The sequence below is a fragment of the Geospiza fortis genome, unplaced genomic scaffold (genome assembly GCF_000277835.1).
Source record: "Geospiza fortis unplaced genomic scaffold, GeoFor_1.0 scaffold897, whole genome shotgun sequence".
NCBI classification, from domain to species: Eukaryota; Metazoa; Chordata; class Aves; order Passeriformes; family Thraupidae; genus Geospiza; species Geospiza fortis.
Window position 1 is genome coordinate 92385 of NW_005054580.1, and position 21803 is coordinate 114187.

Sequence of the window (21803 nt, forward strand, 5' to 3'; positions counted from 1 at the left end):
GAAGGGCATCACTCTGTTTGTTCTCTTCCTGTGTATTTATCAAAGAAAAATAAAAAACACACCCACAAAATATAAATATCAAGCAAGTAGTTCAGTGCTTGCTAAATCCAGCAGCTGCTGCTGAGAAAGCTGATGTCTGAAATAACCTGGGAATATGGAAAAGCCATGGGTGTCCATGGTGGGCATTCCAGAGAAAACTCAACAGTTGCTGGATATCAGTGATATATAACTCGTTCAAATTGGGTTTTTTAGTGTATGGGGGAGATGTGAGTGCCAGAAAGCTCCCTGAGTATCCCAAGAATATCCCTGGAAGCAGGAGGGAGGAAGGATTTCTCCAAAACAGCTGGTGTTCCCACGTGGGATCACTACTGGATGCACAGAAGCCACGTCCCACAGGATCCACAGCACAGCCCAACACTACCTCAGGGAAAAGGAGAATCCTGATTCTTCCCCAGAAACCACAGGAATGTAATGAAGGGAAGGTAAAGGCTGCCAGGACTGGGACATTTTTTATTAGAATTACCTGATTTATCACCTCCATCCAAATAAATCCTGACACCCATGAATATTGAGAATATTGATAAAACCACAGTTTTAGCAAGAATTCTTATTTTTGTGTTCTTTTCTTATCCCTACAGAAAGCACTTTGAAAACGCGTAAGCTCCAGTGGGGAGTCAATTTAATGAGCAGATTTCATTTTGGCAAAAGATTCCCTATAACTGCTCAACATCTTGCTATTTGCATCAGCAGTGGGGATTGCACACATGCACATTACGATACTCCAACCAAGTCAGACATTCCAAACTTAGAGTTTTCTGAACTCTATGTTTTTCTCCTGGCTCAGGGTTTATTGGTTCATTTCTTTCCCCTAAGGTACTGCTTCTTAAAATGTCCAGAGTAGTAATAATTTAAATATTGGTTTAAATATTTTCATGATGTTATTGCCACTTCAACACAGTCAAAAGACACAAGGAGGAAAAAACCAAAAACCCAAGTCCCAAATGTCCAAAATTTGCTAAAATTGCAAATATTTTATCGTGTGTCTTGCACTAAAATAGAAATGTTCCTGCATGTTCCGGTGCTAACCTGCAAGAAATTCAATACAATATTCAAGTGTTTGTTTAGAAATACGATGTTTTCCTGCCTTCGTCTCTTTGATTCTTTACATAGAAGTCAGATTTGCCCTCTATTTTTAGCAGAATTATTCACTTTTACCTCAAGCTCCCAAAAAAGTATTCCCTGCAAGATAAGAGCAGCTCTCTTACAAAACACACCCCTAACAATCACATGAAAGGAGAGTTTGCAGCTATTTTCCATAATAACTGCAAATCCCACTGCTCCCCAATCCCTCAGTCTGTCACACCACACGGAACCTGACTTAAAGCTGTTTTCTAACATGGATCATGATTTAATTTAGGAGGGGGAGAGGATTGATTCACAGTTCCAGTGGCCACTGACAAAATATTTCTGAAAATATCTATATTTTCTGCAAAATATTTTCTGCAAAATATCCGTATATGTGAACTGGAGCATTAAAGGAACACTGCAGACAGAACTTCTAAAGGACAATTTCCAACATTTTGAAAGCCTTGCAATGTCAGCTGTGGGGACAGATGGATTAGCAGCAGGAGACCATCTGATGACAGATAAAGTGGATGCTGTTTATCTGCTCTTTGTGGAGATAAGGAGTTTATCATCCAGTTGTCACCTACACAAGATTTACTTTTTATTTTAACCTTCATATTGAAGGAAAAAACCCAATAAAATCCATTCTGGAGCAAGGCACAGTCGTGCAGTTGGTACCTGGGGTTGTGTCGTGCTAGTTCCAAAGTTCTGTCACCATTTTCAAACCCTAACATGGAATTTATAATTCTCCACTAATTATCAAGCACCAAATAGAGAGATCAGAAATCTCTAACTCAACCCTTTGTATTTCTGTAGGAATGTAATTTGCAAGTGTAGAAGCAGGGGTGTGCTTCCCATGTGCACACCTACTACTGATTTACTCTGAAATTTTATACATATTTGTACAAGCCATGTAAATATGATATCCATGACAACTGCAGCCTTTCCTTCTTCAAATACAACATTAAAAACAAGTTTTCCTGAGTATTCACCAGGTACAACCTTAAGTAAAGTGACAACTATTACAATAAATGGCAAAAACTCCAGTTTCTCTGGAAACTGTCATTAATCATGTCAATTTTAATCACTGCACTTGTCTTCCCTTCTTTCAGAGTTGTACATCACTGCACTGCTTAAAGGAAAATTCTTTAACATGTGGGAGCATTTACAAAACCTCTGTTGATCATCAGTCCTGCAGTGAAAAAGCCCTATATTCCTTTATTTAAATATAGTTGAATTTTATCACCTTAATTATTTGGCTTTTCATCAAGTAAAACCCATTTCTAAAGCTGATTTTCAGCTTCTTCGAAAGAGCTAATTTAAAAAAGAGATAAAACCTGTAAGAAACCATTCAAGATATGTCCAGTTTTATACAAGATAAAAATTGGATGTACCTCTGGCCTTACTGGGTCTTCAATGCCAACGACACAGATGCAAGTCAGGTCGGATAAGATGTCGTTCTCGTTGTCCCAGTCAGGCTCAGGGCTGCTGGGGAAGTCTCTGAAGGCCACACAGATGGTTCTCAGCCCATCACAGGCCATGGGCTCAATCACCTTCTTCACCATCTCGTCCCTGTCGCGGGGCCTGAAGATGCGCGGTTCCCCAGCCGCATTGAGGATCCTGGCACACCTGGTTTGGGCAGGAAAAAGAGAATAAAACCTGAATGTGATGCCTTGGCATTTTAGCTTTTCTATTTTCCATCTATTTGTACTCCTGCATTTCTTTAGTGTGTAACTCCAAACCCCACAGCCAGTGTCAGCTGCAGCTTTCCCATTTTGGGCAGACACAACAATTCCTCTCCAGGCCTGGCAATCAAGGACACCTCACTGCCTCAGGGCCCAGAGATGGGAACAAAAGGGACTTGAGGGGAGCAAACTTGAGGTCAATGACTTCATTACCTGGAGCTGGAATTGGCAGATGAACCCCCAGTGTGCAAATGGACCAAACTTATAAAAGTAAAAAAAACCTGTAACCACTCATCCATTTGAGGTCCTGCCCCTGGGGGCTTCATCTGCCCTAAGTGTACCTGAAAGCCCCTCAATAAATAGAGCTGCTTTTTATTCCCTTAATTCTGACTAGCTTCTGTTTTTAGGTAGTCCCCAAAAGGCACCAAGTGTGCATCTGCATGACTGCCAAAGTATTTCCTGTATAAGCTCATTTCAGTCAATAATTTCCTCTTCTGATGTCAGGTTTTAAGTTTCTAATGTAAATTTCTAGAAGATTCACTACTGAAATATCAGAGAGAATTTGTAACTTATTGCATAGACACCAAGAGCCCTTCATGTATTATTTTCTCAATAATCAATGAGCTGGCAGCTTACACTGAAATGGAAAAGTGCTTATTTTCCAAATGGGTTGAACATAAAGAATCCATTTACAAATTACCAAAAGCAGACCCAATTCCTTGGTAAGAAAAACACGCCAATTTCCCAGAAGCACTTAAAAAATTAAAAAACAATAATAGCAGCTCATGCTGCTAAGGTGTGTCACATTTCTGGTGCAGGCAGCAAACTCCAAACACCAGAATTCCTACATTTTAGCATCAGGATGCTTTGAATTTTAGAAAAAAGGAGGCCAGGGATGCAGTGCACTCACTTCTTGAGAACAATCTCGGAGGCTCCCTTGCTGTACATGCGGAAGCTGCCGTCGGGCATTTTGATGACCGTGCTCATAGACTTCCTCACGGAGTTGAAGGTGTAAACCTTGTAGAGCTTCTCCTCGGGGATGAGGCTGCGGACGGGCTCGTAATCCTGCTTCAGATCCAGCACAAACCCCAGGAGCCCACACTCCGTCTTGTTGCCCACCTGGCGAGGCAGCCCGCCCTCTTTTTCTGGTGGCTGGAGAGAGGAGAAAAAAAATTGGAGATTAATTTCTCTAATTTCTTTGACTTCACAATTCCTAATTTAGTATCTGAGCTGTGCAGCCATGAGTCTCCCAGTTTTTAAAAGCAAGGTAAAAATTCCATGGAACTCCAACAGACCTGAAGCATCTCCTCACAAGGAGAAACATTTCTCTAGACAATATTTGCCACATTTGGTCTCTTGCATTTCTTTTTTCTTAAATTAGCCATTGGCAGCTTGTGATGGTTGGACAATCCATTAAAAAGGAAGTAACTTTCCTTAGGCTGAAAACCAAGCAATTCTCACTTGTCACGAACAGAGGATTTCCTTTTCTGTCTTGCTTAGAATTCCATTGGTTTGCTGATTTTCACAGCTTTAAAAGTGAGTTAAAGAAGGCTCTATCTTTTTCTTTTTTTTTCCTGCCAGGCATTTTTGTGTAAAAATAAATCTCCATCCAACCATAACAACAAATCTCAGTGAAAAAAAATCTATGAAATAATAGTCCTGCATCTAAATGTATTTGTTTCTAGAATTACTTTCGTCTGCTGTTTCAGACAAATAAATTCTATGTATGTTAGAGAAAATGGAGTAGGCTGAACATTGTGCAATTTCTACCAATTCTCAGTCATTCTGAAGGAGAGAAGGAAGGACAAGGAAGACTTTCAATTCCCTTTCAAAACAGAAATAAACACTAAATTTACAAACTTTCTTGGGAGTGTTGTATACCCCAAACAAAATATTCCTGTGCCAGGACCCCAGACTTCAAGTGGCCAATGCGTGAACTATAAACTAATGAAAACTTACATTTTCTTATGCTCAGTAGAATTAAAAAGTGTTCCTTAAGCCAGGGCTAAACTGCCCTTATGGGAATAAAAACAGGAAATCATCTCACAACTTTAATTTGCACTGAAAACAGATTTTGATTTGGCTCAAGCCAAGACTTTAAGTCATCATTTTCACTGTGAGGTAAACATTCACCTCACATTTTGCAGAATTAAGACTGCAGGACTGTATTCAGAATCTGTGTTTAATTTCACTTTTAAATCCAGTTTACTTCAGCAATGGGATTCCTAATAGACAGAACTTCCTACATTGTCCATCTCTGGGATGAGGGCACACAAAGGGAATGATGAGAGCTGCAAGTCAGCCATCCTACTGGATTTGAATTCTTGCAACAAGTACGGCCACCAAAAGGGAAAAGGGAGCCTTTTAAATGAGCATTAGGAATTAATTATCCCAGAAAACCACCAATTGCAGCTGGTTTAAAAAATGAAGGTCAGATAGATAACAGACTGGCCTAGAACTGAAGTAAACAAATAATTTTTCCAAAAGAATCATTTCCCTACCAGCAGGAAGATTGATACCTGGTGACAGGTAGGTGAATGTCTTTTTTTTTTTCCAGAGAGAAGCAGCTACAAAGAACAACACAGAATAACCTAAAAATCTCAGTCTAAAACAGATTTATCGTTCCAAAAAGGATTGTAACATCTTTCTTTTATGTGAACCATCATTTTTACTGACTAATATGGGTCACTCTGGTGTTGCTGTGACATTTTAACATCACTCCAGGGTCACTGTAAAACACTGACATTCAGCAAAAATGCCATTGAGATACATTAATTTTATTACCTGCTGTAACAACTTGTCCTGCTGTAACCTCATTATACTGTGATGTAACTTCCCTCTGGATTCTCAAATTCATTTAAGAATCCCTAATTCAAAATGGAAGTGCTCATAGTGAGGTGTATCTGGAATTCAGTGGAGCCCAAAAAATACCTTTTAAAATCCAGTTTTGTTTACTTAAATACATTTTGTGTTCCTGGCATTGCAGGCACAGAGTTCCTGAAATCTGCCAGGAAGTTCAGGTTTCTCAAAGCAACAGAGGAACCAATTTCAGTGCCTGGGTAGTGATGGGTGCCAGGGAAGATCTGTTCCTCTGGGCATATTAAATCCCACTCCTCTCATTTTAGATCTAAATCCTCATTTATGCTTCTCTTTGCCACTGAACTCAATGAAAATTGGCACTGAAATAAATGTGAATGTGGTCAGGCGACTAGAACACTCCTGGAACCAAAAGAAAAACAAAATTTTCCATCAAAGCCAGGCAATTCTAGACAAGAATTAATTTATAGATACAATTTCATCCTGCCCTGATGCCAAAAAAATCAAGAAAATAAAAACCTGCTCAATACAATTTCTCAATACAAAAAATTATCAGAGTCCTTCCAAAATCACCTTTATTTCAACAAAAAGTAGATCACACTCCCCTGTTCTTACCACAGCCTAAAAATAGATTCCTTTCAGGGAACATCTTTTGAATGCAAATACGTAAGCAAGGAGGGGAAAAAAAACCCCATGAAAAGAAAAGGAACAGACACTTCAGAAAGGTTTCAAAATCTAACAAGTGGCCACCTCCCTGCAGAGCAGCTGCTGTCTCCATATTCTTTGTGCATTACATTAGGGGCAAGCATATGGTGCTGAGAGCTGGCACGGAGCACTTCCTTCCCTGCACTGTTCCAGCTCAAAATCTATATGCCAGGAGCAGCCTCCTTGCAGATTGTTCTTGACAATCCCTTGCAGAAGCTGCTGCCTCTGAAACTTCCTGCTGGGCTGGAGCTAAATTTATTTCTCGCTGAATTCTGCGGTTCATGGCACCTGGAAAACAAGGACAGCCCGATGGGGTTACTCTGGAAGGATTCACTGGGAGCAGCTTCAGTGACCCCTCAGAGCATGGAACTGATGCCTTAGCATTTTAGCTTGTCTATTTTTCATCTATTTGTACTCCTGCAGTTCTTTAGTGTGTAACTCCAAACTCCACAGCCAGTGTCAGCTGCAGCTTTCCCATTTTGGGCAGACACAACAATTCCTCTCCAGGCCTGGCAATCAAGGACACCTCACTGCCTCAGGGCCCAGAGATGGGAACAAAAGGGACTTGGGGGGAGCAAACTTGGGGTCAATGACTTCATTCCCTGGAGCTGCAATTGGCAGATGAACCCCAATGTGCAAATGGACCAAACTTATAAAAGTATAAAAACCTGTGAAACATTGTCCATTTTGGGTGTAGCCCCTGGGGGGCTTAATCTGCCCTAAATGTACCTGCAGGCCCCTCAATAAACAGAACTGCTTTTTATTCCCTTAATTCTGTCTGGCCTCTGATTTAGATAGCCCTGACACAGCATCACTCTAATATTCCTCAATTTAATGTTGATTTTAGCAGAATGGGAACTCTGAACAACCACTGCCATCATTATTTACACTGCTACATTGCTGGCAGTGCTACTCCCCCATTTATTAACAGGTGCAGCTGGTTTCACAACAAATATCTCAAAAGCCCGACAAATATTCATCATTTGAATTTAGTTAGAGACAGAGTAATGGGCTAGCTGGAAATTCTGGGATGACAAGTGCAAAACCCCCAATATGCAAATGGACCAAACTTATAAAAGTGTGAAAACCCATGAAACATTGTCCATTTTTGGGTGTAGCCCCTGGGGGATTTCATCTGCCTGAAATGTACCTGCAGGCCCTCCAATAAACAGAACTGCTTTTTATTCCCTTAATTCTGTCTGGCCTCTGGTTTTAGGCAGTCCCAAAAAGGCGCCATAACCCTTGGAAGCGGGAAGAGGGAAAGGTCTGAGCTGAGATTTACCACAGGGAGCTCCAGCAAGGACCTTCTGCTCCCCACAGGTCACCTGCAATCTGTTCCATCACCTGCTTGCAAGGGACTGAGCCAGGATCCTCCCCCAGTCGTGACCCTTGCAAAATTTTTTCAAACATCTCTCCCAAGCCTTTGGATTATTTACCCACAATATTTCAATTGCAAGCAGCTACTCACATGCAGAAGAACCCTCAGACAGATGTTTAAAAAGCCCTGGTTACACCCAGCAGATCAAAATAGGTTTCTAGGTCAAACTACAGCTGCATTACCAAGGCTTAAAAATACCAATCCAAAGCCAGTATTGACCTGGTACTGAGTTTGGATTACAAAGAGAATTTTCAGAATTGTTGTACTGGGAAATAATTGACTAATAAAAGGTTTTAAGAAGACAGATAACATTCTGGGCATAACTTAAAGAGGTGATCCAACTTGTAAAATTAGATTAGGAAATAATTCCCATTTCTGTCCTAACTCTTTACTAAACCTCCCTTTTTTCTCTAGAAGACCCAAGAAGTCCTTCTACATTAAAATATCAGGATTTTCTATATTATCTGAAGCCTTAATTTGTTGTATGTAACTCTCCTGTGTTCTACAGGCTGAACTACTCCTTTAGAATAACAATGACATTAAATATTCTAATTTATTAACATTGAAAACTTTGCTGGAATACCATATCACTATTGAGTGTTCTATTGCAACCCAGCATCTCAACAGGAAAACAGAAGAAAACAAAAACTTTTTAAAATTAAATTGCAAAATATTTCCACTTCATACTCTAATTACTCAAACAAAAGACAAAATGGACCAGGATGCACAGGAATTTTTCTCTGTATCATTAAAAATGTTATATGTAAAATTTAAAATAACTAGCAAGGATGAATGCTGTTCCAACCATGTGATATTTTTATTTTTGAATTCCTAATACCGCAAAAAGAACTACTAAAGAACTGTGCTCCTATCAGAGAGATTCCCTTTCTATATAATTTTCATAATATTTTGATGTAAGACATCTAAAGCAAGATTAAAACATCCCAATTTACAACCAAATGTTCCAGATTTTTGCAGATACAGCTTCCTTCAACTGACTTCAAGCTAAAACAACAGAGATTTTGCCTGTTTATCATAGAGAAAAGCTCCAAAATGAAAGGGGTGAGTCTTTTTTAGCCAAGGATTAAGAACTGAAAACTTTGCTTGACTAAATAAATTTGCCCATTACAAAATGGGAAACGGTTCCAGAAGCTCTGTTGGCAAGAGGAAGGCAGTGAAATACCAGCCCTCAGCTGGTTTGGAATTTGTGTTTAGAATTTCTCAGGGATTCTGGAGCCAGAGCAATGATTTAGCCCCAGCTGGAAACCACAAAAGGAGCCTCTTTGCTCACTGCCCCTTCCCCCTGCGATGGTATGGGGAGGAAAATCAGAAATACGTCAACCTCTGGATTGAGATTCCCTGCAAACACCTGGCAGCAGCTGTGCACCCTTAAAATGCTGTGAATTTATTTCCACATAGGAATAAAAATCAGCTTTTCTATCTGTGCAGACTGGGCTCCTTTCAGCCTTAAGGGCAGACCTGGAAAAAGATAACTGATCACAATTTGTCCTTGCACGGTTTGGAAGTTTCTGTGAGGTTTCCATGCTCATGGTGAACAAGGTGCCTGTGTTTTCCACAGAGCAGGATGATTTGTGGTACCACACAGCTGCTTCCCAGCTCACAACCAGCACTGCAAGGCACAGGGCTGCTGAAATTCAGCTGAAATAAAGTCAAAAGTCAGCTTGAATTGGGGTCAGCAGAAGGGATTGGAGAGGAGCAGTTATGAACTTGGGGCTGGTTGTGTAACCTCCCTGGCACCAGGAGAGCCACACTGCAGGGCCCACACTGTCCTGAGCTCCCTCACTGCATTTAAAGCCCAACACTTCGAACTTTGAAGCTTTTGTGTTTTTTTCCTGCTCTTTTGCACAGTGCTGAGTAGCTTCACATCAGTGTTCCCATTCACTTATATTTATGTTCATTTATATTTATGTTCACTTATATTCATTTTCACTTATATTCATATTCACTTATATCACCTGTTCACCAGAAAGTAATCTGATCTCCTTTTGACCTTCAAAATATTTAAAATACTTTTACACTGAGCTGATACAGATCTCTCCCTTCACAATTCCCAAGACCTAGAAGTCCACAACCCTTAAGGAGAACGAGCTTCTGAATCCCTGACTTTGACAAGTTTGCACCATTTTTTGGGTCCAATGATCGCACATCCAGAATTTCAAAGTCCTATGGCTCATACATTTGGAAATTAGCTCAAAACCAGACACCAAAAAATGCTTGGAAAGCCTTTAGCAGATGCTTTGCATGCCCTGGTGCCTGAGATTGGATATATTTTCCAAATATTATTGGGTTTGTAACATGGTACATAATGGTGTTACACAGGAGACAGGAAAATATTAAATGTTTTTAGAAGTGTTAATACAGCTTCTCTAAAATAAAATCATTTTAGGCTTAACCAGGAACTTTGATTGTGAAGAGCTTCTGACAGAGAAGAGAAAAAAAAAAGAAAGAAAACATTCACCTCTAACAGTGCCACAAATTTTCAGAGAGAAAGAATCAAACAGAAGGTGATGGGAGAAGGAAAAGTGGTTTTTGCTAATTCCTACTGTATTGCCAGTTCTCTCCCTTTTCTCCTGACATATTTCCTGCATGATTTAGACCCTTAAACATCTCTGTAGCAGACAGGAGGACATGGAGCTGTTGTGACATGAGAAAGTTTAAACTCAAAATTGGAGGGAGGAACAGGATCAAGAGAAAAAATTGGGTTTTACTGATTGTATCAGTAATCCAGCACATCAGCAGCATTCCCAGGCATCAAACAGGACTGAACAAAGCAGAATGCAGAGAGGTAAATTATAAATAATCACCTAAATAAATAAATAGCTAAAACTTCACCAGGGCTGCCCTTTATTGGTGTCCCCCATATTTCTAGTCTGAAAACACAAAAAAATGGGATTTACAAGCCAATTCCTTCTGCTTCCCATCACCCACAAAACCCCAAGATCCACAGCAGTTCCATCTCTTGGGAAAATGGCACCAAAGAAATCACCTCAAGTTCTCACTATTTCCTTTAGGCACCAGCAGCCACCACCAAAACCTCTCAAAACCGAGGGAATTTATTCCAAACCCTGGCTGGCAGGGAAGGAATTGCCAGCTCATCCCACATCTAGACAACCTAAAATGAAAGCACAATGAAACACCCACAGGGGATGCAAAATCTGAAGACTGGAATCAAAAATGCAAACAAGATTATTCCATAATAACAAAGTTCTACATTAAGAGGTTGCTCTAGTGTGAGAGTTTTGGTTTAGTATTTGATTTTTTGGGGTAGAATGTATTAGTAAGGAATGGTTATAATTGATTTGTAGTTTAATATATTGTGGTAAAATAGTTAATATTATAGATACTAATACATATGCATAGGTATAATTACATATAGGTCTAATTATAATATTAATATTACAGGTATGTTGGATATTGGTGTAGATGTTATAATTTTTTATGTGTTTTGGTTGAGTGATTGGAATTTAGTAGTACTTATAGGTGTTTTATAGGAATTGGAGGAGTTATATTGTGTTTGTAAAGTGAATTTATGATTACTGTTATATTTGTGAAGGGAAGATAGTGATTATCTGGTTTTTTTTGTGGTGTAAAGACTTACAGTATGGGGGAGAGATGTGTTGTTTTAGTGGGGAATAAAAATAGAAGTGAGTTTTTGATGGGAACTACAGTGGCATGCATCAGCTGTGAAAGATGCATTGCAGCAGGACCACATGGGGAAAAAATATGGGTGATTGGTATTAGAAACAATAGCAGCCTTGTGGGGAAAAGCTAATAGGGAAAAACATTGATAAGGGATTGTAACCAAGAAATGGGTTGGTTCTGATGGAATGGTGTTGAGTTTTACATCCTTTGTGCCTCACCCCTGATCGAGACTGATAATGGAATAAAATCTTTTAAATACCTCTCAGTTGCCCCATCTCTAGAAAAACCAACACTAGTGGCTGGTGAGGCTCCTGAATTCCCCCAGGTTTAATATTCCTCATGGTTATTAAACCTATTTCAATATCAGATCTGCCCAAACTGCCTAGGAAAAGGGTAGCAGGAATTTTTGTCTCATTCCTGCATCAGTTTAAGAACAGGTTCATGTGTGATGCAATTATCCAGGTACAACTGATGGTACAATTCCATCACACCATCAACTCTCCCATGACAGTTGCAGGATATTCAAAGGATTCCTGCCCCAGATTAGCTGGGATGCAGGGTATTATTTCATTTTTGGGGGGATAATCTGAATGGTTGTCCCTATTACCAGAAATGGTTTCCCTTATTATCTGAAAACAATGCCCAAACCAAGGGAACATTTTGCACCACATCATTTTCCTGCTGCTGCTCAGGGTGGGGACAAGTTTGGTCAGCTATAAATTGATATAAAAATGGTGCATTTCAGCATCTTGCCTGCAACTCCAGCAAGGCAATGCTCCCCTGAGAGGGGGCCAGCTGGAATTATGCAATGGATCAGGGTGACATTTCCCAGCAGCAAGGCTGAGGGAGCAGTGCTGATGTGGCTCAGTGAATATGGACTCGTGCTCCTTTCAGCTCACAGAACAGGGACAGGGAAAAAAAAGGATACAGCCCATGAATTCCCCCACGAGTGGCTCTGGAAGAAGGGGAAATCAGGCATGAAGAACAGACTGAGAGGCTGGTGTGACAGTCCCCACTCCCCCTCTCTTTGAATCTCACCTATTTTTACACTCACAAAGAGGTTTTTTTTAATAAAACCCCCTCAATTTTAATAGCAAATAATTTAATTGTCCTTTTAATTTGAAGGATGTATTTGCTTTTGATTCACTTTTAAAAAAGGCAAAAAAATACTTCCATAAACATGAAAAGTGTTGATTCTTCTCACTGATTTAAGATGGATATGTCAGGTTTGTACACAATTTTTGAAAGATTAGAGAGTTGTTCAGGGCTGTGTCCAGTGGGATTCTGAATATCTGCAGAGAAGGACACTCCACAATTCTGTGAGCAACCTGTGCTGATGTTTGACCACCCTCACCACTAATTCAAACAAAAATTACTATTTCTTTCAGTTTCACAGACAGATAAATAGAGGGATAGCTCTAGCAGAAGTAGTTAACAAAGCTAAATTTAACCACATTTATCAATGCAATTAATTTAATTTGGACCAGAGCAAGGTTTTCTGATTTCAAACTATAAATAAAACAGCTGATAACTTTTAAAAATTAAGAATATCTACTCATAAGGTCTTGCACATGTAATTTAACAATAGCTATTCTAAGGAATCAAACACTGACAGGGAGGTTACATTTATACATCACAGTTCAGCACTGACTCCATAACCTAAAGATATGAATTATTTCTCTCCATCTCCTAATCTTTTCTGGTTCTCTCATTTGAACTTTTTCCTTTTGTAATAAACTCTCTACATTTCAAGACAAAAATAATTAAAACAGAAGGCTGGAAGTCTTTTAATTTAAAAGCCAAAACTAATTATGAAAAATCTCTCCATTCCAGATGACAATAATTCGTGGCTGGGTTTAACCGGGGGTACATTAATGCACCACAGCACAGTGCAAAGAAGGAACTCTGCCTTGTTATGACACTACTGATCAATTCTTAATTACAATTAGGATCCTCCAGCCTTGGTTTCCAGATGAGATTCAACTGAATTTTACTGGCACAAATTTTTCTGCACATTTCCCTCAGAGGAGTCTTGGCATATTTATTGCACTATAAGATGTTATTCATCTGTATTATTTAGGGACCTTCCTATTTTTATTGATCAAACCCATTCCTACACTCCCTTAAATGTGCCATTTCATGACAATTTAGCTCTAAATTTGGAATATTCTCTATTCCCTTTCCAGACATGGCCACTAAAAACCTGCACTCCTGTCCTTTTGTGCAGCCCCAGGGAACCAACAATAGTTGGATTTTTTCTGGCACCATCCCAGCTTTAATTGCAACAAGAACTGTTGACAAGTAACCTATATAATCAAAGTAATTAGGCACAGCAATTGTTACTAACTTACTTTAACCAACAACTAATTTATTTTAAATATGGTCTAAGTACAAGGATTCTGTTTGAGTTTGCTGTAAAGAAAGCCTCAGCACTTCTCCTGCTACCAAAATCAGCAGAACTCAGACCACAGTGACAAGGGGACAACTTCTAAACCAAACTGGCAAAAACTAGGAGCAGATGAAGAGACTTTATAAATTTCTAATGAATTCTTCAATACTTTTGGCAAACACTCCCCAAATTGTCATGAGCAACAAGCAAGCTGAGCATTTTTCATTTCACAGGAGAAATTGCACTTGATGGCAGGGCTGTAACAAATGGCACCCAAGAGCTGCTACCTCAGGTTAGATCTGTTAAACTCAGGTTTTACTGCCTGCTGGTCCTGGAGTGGCTCTGTGAGAGCTGCAGATGGAGCAAAAAAACAGAGAAGCTGCAGACAGAGAAAACAGGACAGAAACTGCCTGGGGTGGAGCCCATCATGTAGGAAAACTCCAGTTCCAAGGCAATGGCAATTGTTATTAACTTACTTTAATCGACAACTAATTGACTTGAAATATAGTCCAAGTACAAGGATTCTGTTTGAGTTTGCTGTAAAGAAAGGCTCAGCACTTCTCCTGTTACCAATATCAGCAGAACCCAGACCACAGTCTGGGACAAAGGGACAATCTCTAAACCAAAATGGCAAAAAATTAGGAGCAAATGAAGAGATTTTATAAATTTCTGATGAATTCTTCAATACCTTTGGTAAACATTCCCTAAATTGTCATGAGCAACAACTAAGCTGAGCATTTTTCATTTCACAGGAGAAATTGCACTTAATGGCAGGGCTGTAATTAATGGCATCCCAAGAGCTGCTACCTTGGGTTAGACCTGTTAAACTCAGGTTTTACTGCCTGCTGGTCCTGGACTGGCTCTGTGAGAGCTGCAGACAGAGCAAACAGGACAGAAACTGCCTGGTTCATGTAGGAAAACTCCAGTTCCAAGGCAATGACCCCAGTTCAAAAAGCATATTTCCAAATTAGACCAACACTGGGATTTACATGGGGTTGGCCAACATTAAAAGCCTTCAAGCAACTGCCTTAGGGCTGAAACTTCACCTTTTAGGTTTAAGGAAGCAGAGATACATTTTCTTCAGTCTAAGCAGCATCTGTACATTTGGAAAATGTCCTTGGAGCCACTGTACTACACACTTAAATCATTTATCAAGAGATTTTTCCCTCACATCTCAATCCTTTCTCCCACCAAGCCAATAGTAATATTCAATTATTCTGACCACGTGATTCTCAAATCACATCACCTTTTATTTGCTATTTTAATCAAAATTAATCACATTTTTTAAAAACACCTCCTCTGGTAGCCTGAGTTGCCTCTCATGCCTGTTTTTGTCTGGCCATCCTGCATGAATTTCAACCACAAAATGTGAAACCCATCACCTATTCCATGGTATCTACATATACCCACTCTCATTTCTATTTGTATTGTCTCCTCTATGCTTCTTTTAGCTAATTAGAAGTGGAAAAACCAATCAACCAAACATCCTCTTGCACAAAAACCCACCAAAACCCTGTCCCACCATCTGAAAAATATGAACTGTGATAATAATAATAATAATAATGTACAAGAATTTAATCAAAAATCCACCAAAACCCAGTCCCACCGTCTGAAAAATATGAACTGTGATAATAATCATAATGTACAAGAATTTAATCATGCATTAAATTACAGAAAATGCCTGACCTTTACAGATGTGTATCAAAAACCTGAATTTCCATAAAAGAAAGAATTTACAGGTGGCTGATCTGTCCATCCAGTTTTTACATGCAGAAAACTTATCAATACTCTGGGGATTGTCTGGTTTTCTATTAAATAGAACCAGATGGGGAAATAAATTTCTAGAAAGACCAAACCAAGGCAAATATTACTCTTAGTACTTGCTGCCTTTCTGGTGGCACCACAGCTACAAACAATTAGTACAGTGGAAGGAGCTAAATTTAGTGAGTGCAAAGCAAATCTAGCCACATGGAAAAGGAAGTTTTTTCACTTGATTGAAGCTCCTGATTATAGCCCATCATAATTACAGATGTCTGTTAATAGTACTCATTTCCAGAGTAAGGAGAAGGGTTCTTCAAGCACCCATCTCCAAAGGAGTCTAAAACCACCCAGAGCAGAAATTTCAGTGCTGACACAAAATGTGCTCCTCTTTAGCAGCACGTATCAGCTGCAACTATTTTTAAATTGGTTTGGGTCTGTTCCATTTGGGCTTTGGGAGGCAAATGGATGAGCTCAAGTGGAGATAATCTGTCAGAGGCATGCTTAGCTAATATATTTTCTCAGAGGGATTTTTTTTTTGCATGATTGGTGGGATAATGTTTGGGATGCATTGTAAATTCAGACCTCTGGCCAGGCCCTCTCCTTGTCAGGACACCAGGAATGATGCCTTGGCTGGGCAGAGCAGCAGACGGAGGCTGCAGCCAATTTGTGCCTGATTATTCATTCAGGAGGAAACGGGACAGCAGTGATGGAGAGCTGGAACATCCTGTCCTTCTTTGGAGAAAAATTCTCCCAGAAAAATCTCATTTCTCACCTCTTCCAAATGCACAGCCCCTACCACACCAGCACTGAGCACTGCCAGCCTTTGGAGTGAGGGGAAATGGAGGGGGATGGAATGAATGGAAAAGACAGAAAAATAACAGTGGCATTAAAAAAATCTGCAGTGGAGCTGTTTAACATGTTCGAGGCTTTCCTTGGTGCTATGGCCAATGAGCCACATCTTCTGCTCAACTCTCATCCAGAATTTCCCAAGGATAAGGTGTCTCAATGTCCCCACAAGGACTCACCAGGAGCCAGGCACACTCTACTGCTCTGTTTGCACCTGCACAGGTAAGGCAGGCTCACAGATTTATTCCATTTACCCCATTCCATTTCTTCCATTTATTAAGGCAGGCTCACAGATTTATTCCATTTACCCCACTCTATTTCTTCCATTTATTCCACTTACCCCATTCCATTTCTTCCATTTATTAAGGCAAGTTCACAGATTTATTCAAATTATCCCATTCCATTTATTTAAGGCAGGCTCACAGTGCTTATTCCATTTATCTTACATTTTTATAATTGCTAGAAGGTTCTTTTTTCCATGCAAGGTGTCTTCCCAGCAGCTCTGTCATTTTTCCAGCGATGCTAAGGGACTAGATGGCTTTGACTAAGTTAAAATCATCCTTATAAAATTTGAAAACTTCCTGTTTTCTCTGCAAGGCTCCAGCTGGGAAAAGGATTTTGTGGGACACATGTCCTGCCTGCTCCCTGTCAGTCCCATGCCCCTGGGAATCTGGATCCATCACAGCCACGTGCCTTTGGGAAGCCAGAGCTCCTCATGGATCCCTGGGAACAATTCTCCAGGTTTACACCCATCCTAGAGCTTTTGCTGTCCTAAAAGCAGAAATGCCCAGGATTTTTGGACACCTTCCCACACCCACAAATAACCCAGACATAAAACTGGTTGTATCCCAAAAGGAGCCAAAAGCTTCACACACAAGAAGAGAAAACTGCAAGCTTGACAGAAAAATGGGCTCTACCTACAAGAGAAAGCAGGAACTGGAAATTGGAGCATAGATTTTACTTATCATACATTTAATATCAATTTTCTAAGCTATCTGTGACTCAAAAAGAATATAATATTTTGCTTACATTACAAGGAAATTATTAGGTCTTCTGAAGTGCAAGGTCAGTCACAAAGAACAGCAATGAAAATCAATTTAAAGTCTTGTTCAAGTCTGCAAATAACTCCTACATTTATTGCCCTGAAATCAACACATTTCCTGCCAGACTTTATTCCTGATCCATTGTACTTCAGATCTTGTACCATTTGCAGTTTTTGGTGATTGTTGACTGGTTTTTTTCCCCCAGAGGAATAAACCCCATTGGAGCTCTGAGAGTAAAGAGAAAACATACTAAAACTGCATTGTATATAAACTATATATTTGCACAATATAAATGTGAAAGGGAATTAATTTCCTATTTCATTAGGAGGCGATTCACCCACCACATTGATTTCTAATCAGCCTGTTTGTGCACCTCATAAAAGCACCCCCATTTTCTGTGAAATTGGTATTAAATCATCACATTGGAAGGTATTATCTTCCTGTTCCTATGAGTGAGAGCACAAAGAAAACTGACATTAAACCAAACTGTGCCTGAAGTAATTGGCTTACACCAACTCATGTGAAAACAAAAGCTCCCAGCAGGAAAACATGCTCGCTGAGAATATTCCCTGAAAAGTGCCACCACCACACCAATCAGCTCCAAGGTGTGATGGCTTCACCTCAGCAGGAGCAAAAGGAGCCCAACACACTCCAATCATTCCTTGTGCATCATTTTTGTGGAAAAAAAAAAAAAAAAAGGAAAAAGGAGTCCTAAAATGCTCAGCCAAGAAGCAATATTTATAAACCCTGATGAAAACGCTGTGGAGCACCTTGCAGGAAACACTGATTTTTAAAAGCCTGCACTTCTGGGAGGAGCTGGAGCTTATCCTCATAGGTGAATTTTCTCATGCCGGGACAAGATTTGTGCAGAATAAGAATGTGAATATAAGATAAATAACATAAGAGAAAATTCTATGCAAGGCAACAGGAAAAATATTTATTGCATCACAGCAAGTGCAAAATCTAATTTACTCGTTTGCATACCAGCAAGAAGGAAAAAAAAAAAACCAAATGTATAAAGTGGTATTATAATAACAAAGAGCTTCCAAGTGATTTTAGACTGCCTAAAAGCTTGCAGTGAATATAGATTCCAACAGGAACTGATGGAATCTGCAATGCCCAAGCTGAAGGCAAAGGAGGCCAGGATGAAGGAGGTGTTTCTCACCACGGGCTCTGTCACTTGAGGAAATGTGACAAAACAAAGGTGGTGAAATGCCATGAAAATGAAGAAATAGAATTTAAACTTTTGGCTGGTATGGGAATAACTTGTCAAGCAGGACTCTGTATTTCTCCATCTCCTTTTCCTGTGGCCATTTGTTGCTGGGGCAGCACAGTCACCCCTTTCCTTGGCAGGAAATAAGGAAGAGAGGAGGGAGCTGCTGGTGCCCAGGGCAGCCACAGTCCCGAGCTCTGTCCCAGCACATTCATCCCACATCCCCTGTGTCCCTCTGCAGGGAATCCCCCCTTTCCTCTGGCAACCAGGGCACCGAATCCCACCAAATCCCACAGCCTTGGGGACGTGGCAGAGGGGGAAGATGGCCTGTGACCATCCCTGCTCTCAGATCGCCCTCTTTTTCTCCCAAATCCCCCTCTTCTGCTCCCACATTCCCCTCTTCTTCTCCCAAATCCCCCTCTTCTGTTCCCAAATCCACCATCCCTGCTCCCAAATCCCCCATTCTGCTCCCAAATCTCCCTCTTCTGCTCCCAGATCCTCCTCTTCTGCCCCAAATCCCCCTCTTCTGCTCCCAAATGCCCCATCCCTGCTCCCAAATCCCCTCTTCAGCTCCCAAATTCCCCTCTTCTGTTCCCAAATCCGCCATCCCTGCTCCCAAATCCCCTCTTTTTCTTCCAAATGCCTTCTTCTTCTCCCAAATCCCCCTCTTCTGTTCCCAAATCCCTCCTCTGCCCCAAATCCTCCATCCCTGCTCCCTGATCCTCCTCTTCTGCCCCCAGATCCCCTCTTTATCTCCCAAATCCCCTTTTCTTCTCCCAAATCCCCCTCTTCTGTTCCCAATCCCCCATCCCTGCTCCCAAATCCCCCTGTTCTGCCCCAAACCCCCCTCTCCCCTGGCAGCTGACTCCATCCCACCCCTCACAACTCACAACAAAAGGAGATTTCATTCAAGCCCAGCTTTTTTGGCAAGCCAAAGCCTCCTGGCCCCAGCAGGAAGAGCAGGGTGGGCTCAGGGGCTGTCCCGGCTTCCCACAGCCCAGCCTTGCCCAAACACAATTAGCTCAATTATGAAGTCAGCTGCTAATTTGGGGAGAAAAGCTGGTTTGTACCTCTCCTTCTACACAACTCCAATGGCAAGTGATGTGTGAAGATCATTACTTGCTGCTAATTACCACCCCTAGAAGCACAGGCAATTAACTGCACCATCTATTATCCCTGATAATTATTATTTACACAGTAAATAAGATGGACACTGTAGGTTGGGGTTTTTTTTCCCTGCCTAATTTATCCTGAGAAAGTGCTTAGCAAGGGCTTTAGAAAAAGTTTTCAATATGTTGGGGGGGGATTTTTTTTTGGGTGATGATTGTCTTGCTTATATTTAGAAAGATTCTCTGGCCTGCATTGTCTGTTCCCATCCATAATTTATAGCTACTTACACAGTTGTGTAACACTGGGAACAAAATACAAAAAAATCAGATTAAAATATAAATTTACCTAAGCTAGGAATGGTTTTGCCTGCGAAATCAAACCTCTTACAAAATATACAGATTTTTAATAATCAGTTCAATCAATTTTCAACCAAATTAACCAAATTTTTCATTTTAAATGGCTCAAATGCACCACTTAGCTGGAGATACAGACAATATTTTAACCCCATCACCTGGGCTCTTGAAAAAGAAGATTTTCACAAATTTCCAGTCCAAACTAATGTGCTGAAAGCAGCCAATAAATGACTTGCAGCACTATCCAGAAGCTGTTTGATTCCTGGGGTGCCTTTCCTGATCTAAAGCCACCCTGAAAATCACACAGGGTATCAGAGGCAGGAAAAGAAGCCAACACATTCAAATCATTCATTGTTCCAACATATTTTTCTTAAGAAAGAAAAGAAAATTAAATGCTCAGACAGCAAGAAGCAATATTTATAAATCCAGATGAAAACACTGTGGAGCGTCTTGCAGGAAACAGTGATTTTTAAATCACTTAAATTTAAATTTAAGTGATTTAAAAATCACTGTTTTCTGCAAGTTTTTAAAAGTGATTTTTAAAGTCCTATATTGAACCTGATTTTCTGCTAAGCAGATTTTCCTCTGTGTTTCTCCTGGTATCCCATCTTTTGGAATTTATTGTCCCCCCAAGGCTGCAGGATCCCAACTATAAAACCTGGAGCAGTTCCATGAGTTGCCCCCAATTTCCTTGGTGTTTTTCAGACAGGGAATGAAATGAGGATCCTTGAATTTCTCCACCAGCTCCTCCCAGTACTCCTCCATGTTTCTGAGCCATTTCCTGGATGGCTTCAATGACACAAGGAGAGGATTTTAGGATTCCAAATGAGTTCCATGGTGCAAGAAGGTGACTCCAGCCTGTTTCTCCTCCCTCACCCAAAACCAGTGGCACCAATGTGCTGGTCCAATGTCATTACATGAGCTGAGATGAAAAAGTTAATTTTTCTTACTGTTTACAGATTTCCTGTATTATTATGTGATAAAACCTTGGACAGGCCTCTCCTTCCATCAAATACCTGTCAAATAGCACTTCTCCCCCCCACCAGCCTTAAAACGCAAATTATGAAATCGTGACAGAGTGTCTGAAGGGAGGATTTGCTTTTGAGCATTGCCTGAGGAAAGGAAGCAGAGATAAACAAACATTCTGAAGGATGGTCGCTGCTGAATTGTCACCAAAATCCCCTCAAGCCCTTCTCTGCCAACACCAGCACTGCAAAGCTCCCTGTGGACACAGCTTGGGTTTGTGGAGCACACATGGTGCAGGAAAACAGGGGAAAGCACACTGTAAATAGAGGAGCACAATGGGGAGAACTCCTGCAAACTCTTCTGCTGCCAATTCACTATTTCCCCTTTCCTTTCCTTTCCTTGAAATTTCCTTTTCTTTCTTTGAAATTTCCTTGAAATTTCCTTTCCCCTTTTCTTTTTCCCTTTCCCCTTTTCTTTTTCCCTTTTCTTTTTTCTTTTATTTTCCTTCCTTTCCTTTCCTTTCCTTTCCTTTCCTTTCCTTTCCTTTCCTTTCCTTTCCTTTCCTTTCCTTTCCTTTCCTTTCCTTTCCTTTCCTTTCCTTTCCTTTCCTGAAATTTCCTGAAATTTCCTTTCCTTTCCTTTCCTTTCCTTTCCTTTCCTTTCCTTTCCTTTCCTTTCCTTTCCTTTCCTTTCCTTTCCTTTCCTTTCCTTTCCTTTCCTTTCCTTTCCTTTCCTTTCCCTTCCCTTCC

General features: G+C 40.4%; 1 protein-coding gene across 11 annotated transcripts in view; it reads right to left on the minus strand.

Annotated features, from left to right (window-relative positions):
• ATP2B2 (ATPase plasma membrane Ca2+ transporting 2) overlaps positions 1–21803 on the minus strand; it is a 305210-nt gene that overhangs the window by 49491 nt on the left and 233916 nt on the right. For all 11 annotated transcript variants that reach the window (XM_031064309.1, XM_031064303.1, XM_031064308.1 and 8 more), the window contains 2 exons: positions 3721–3962; positions 2520–2754 (listed from right to left, as the gene is read on the minus strand). In XM_031064309.1, the coding sequence (XP_030920169.1) occupies positions 2520–2754; positions 3721–3962 (477 nt within the window). The remainder of the gene's footprint in view (positions 1–2519; positions 2755–3720; positions 3963–21803) is intronic.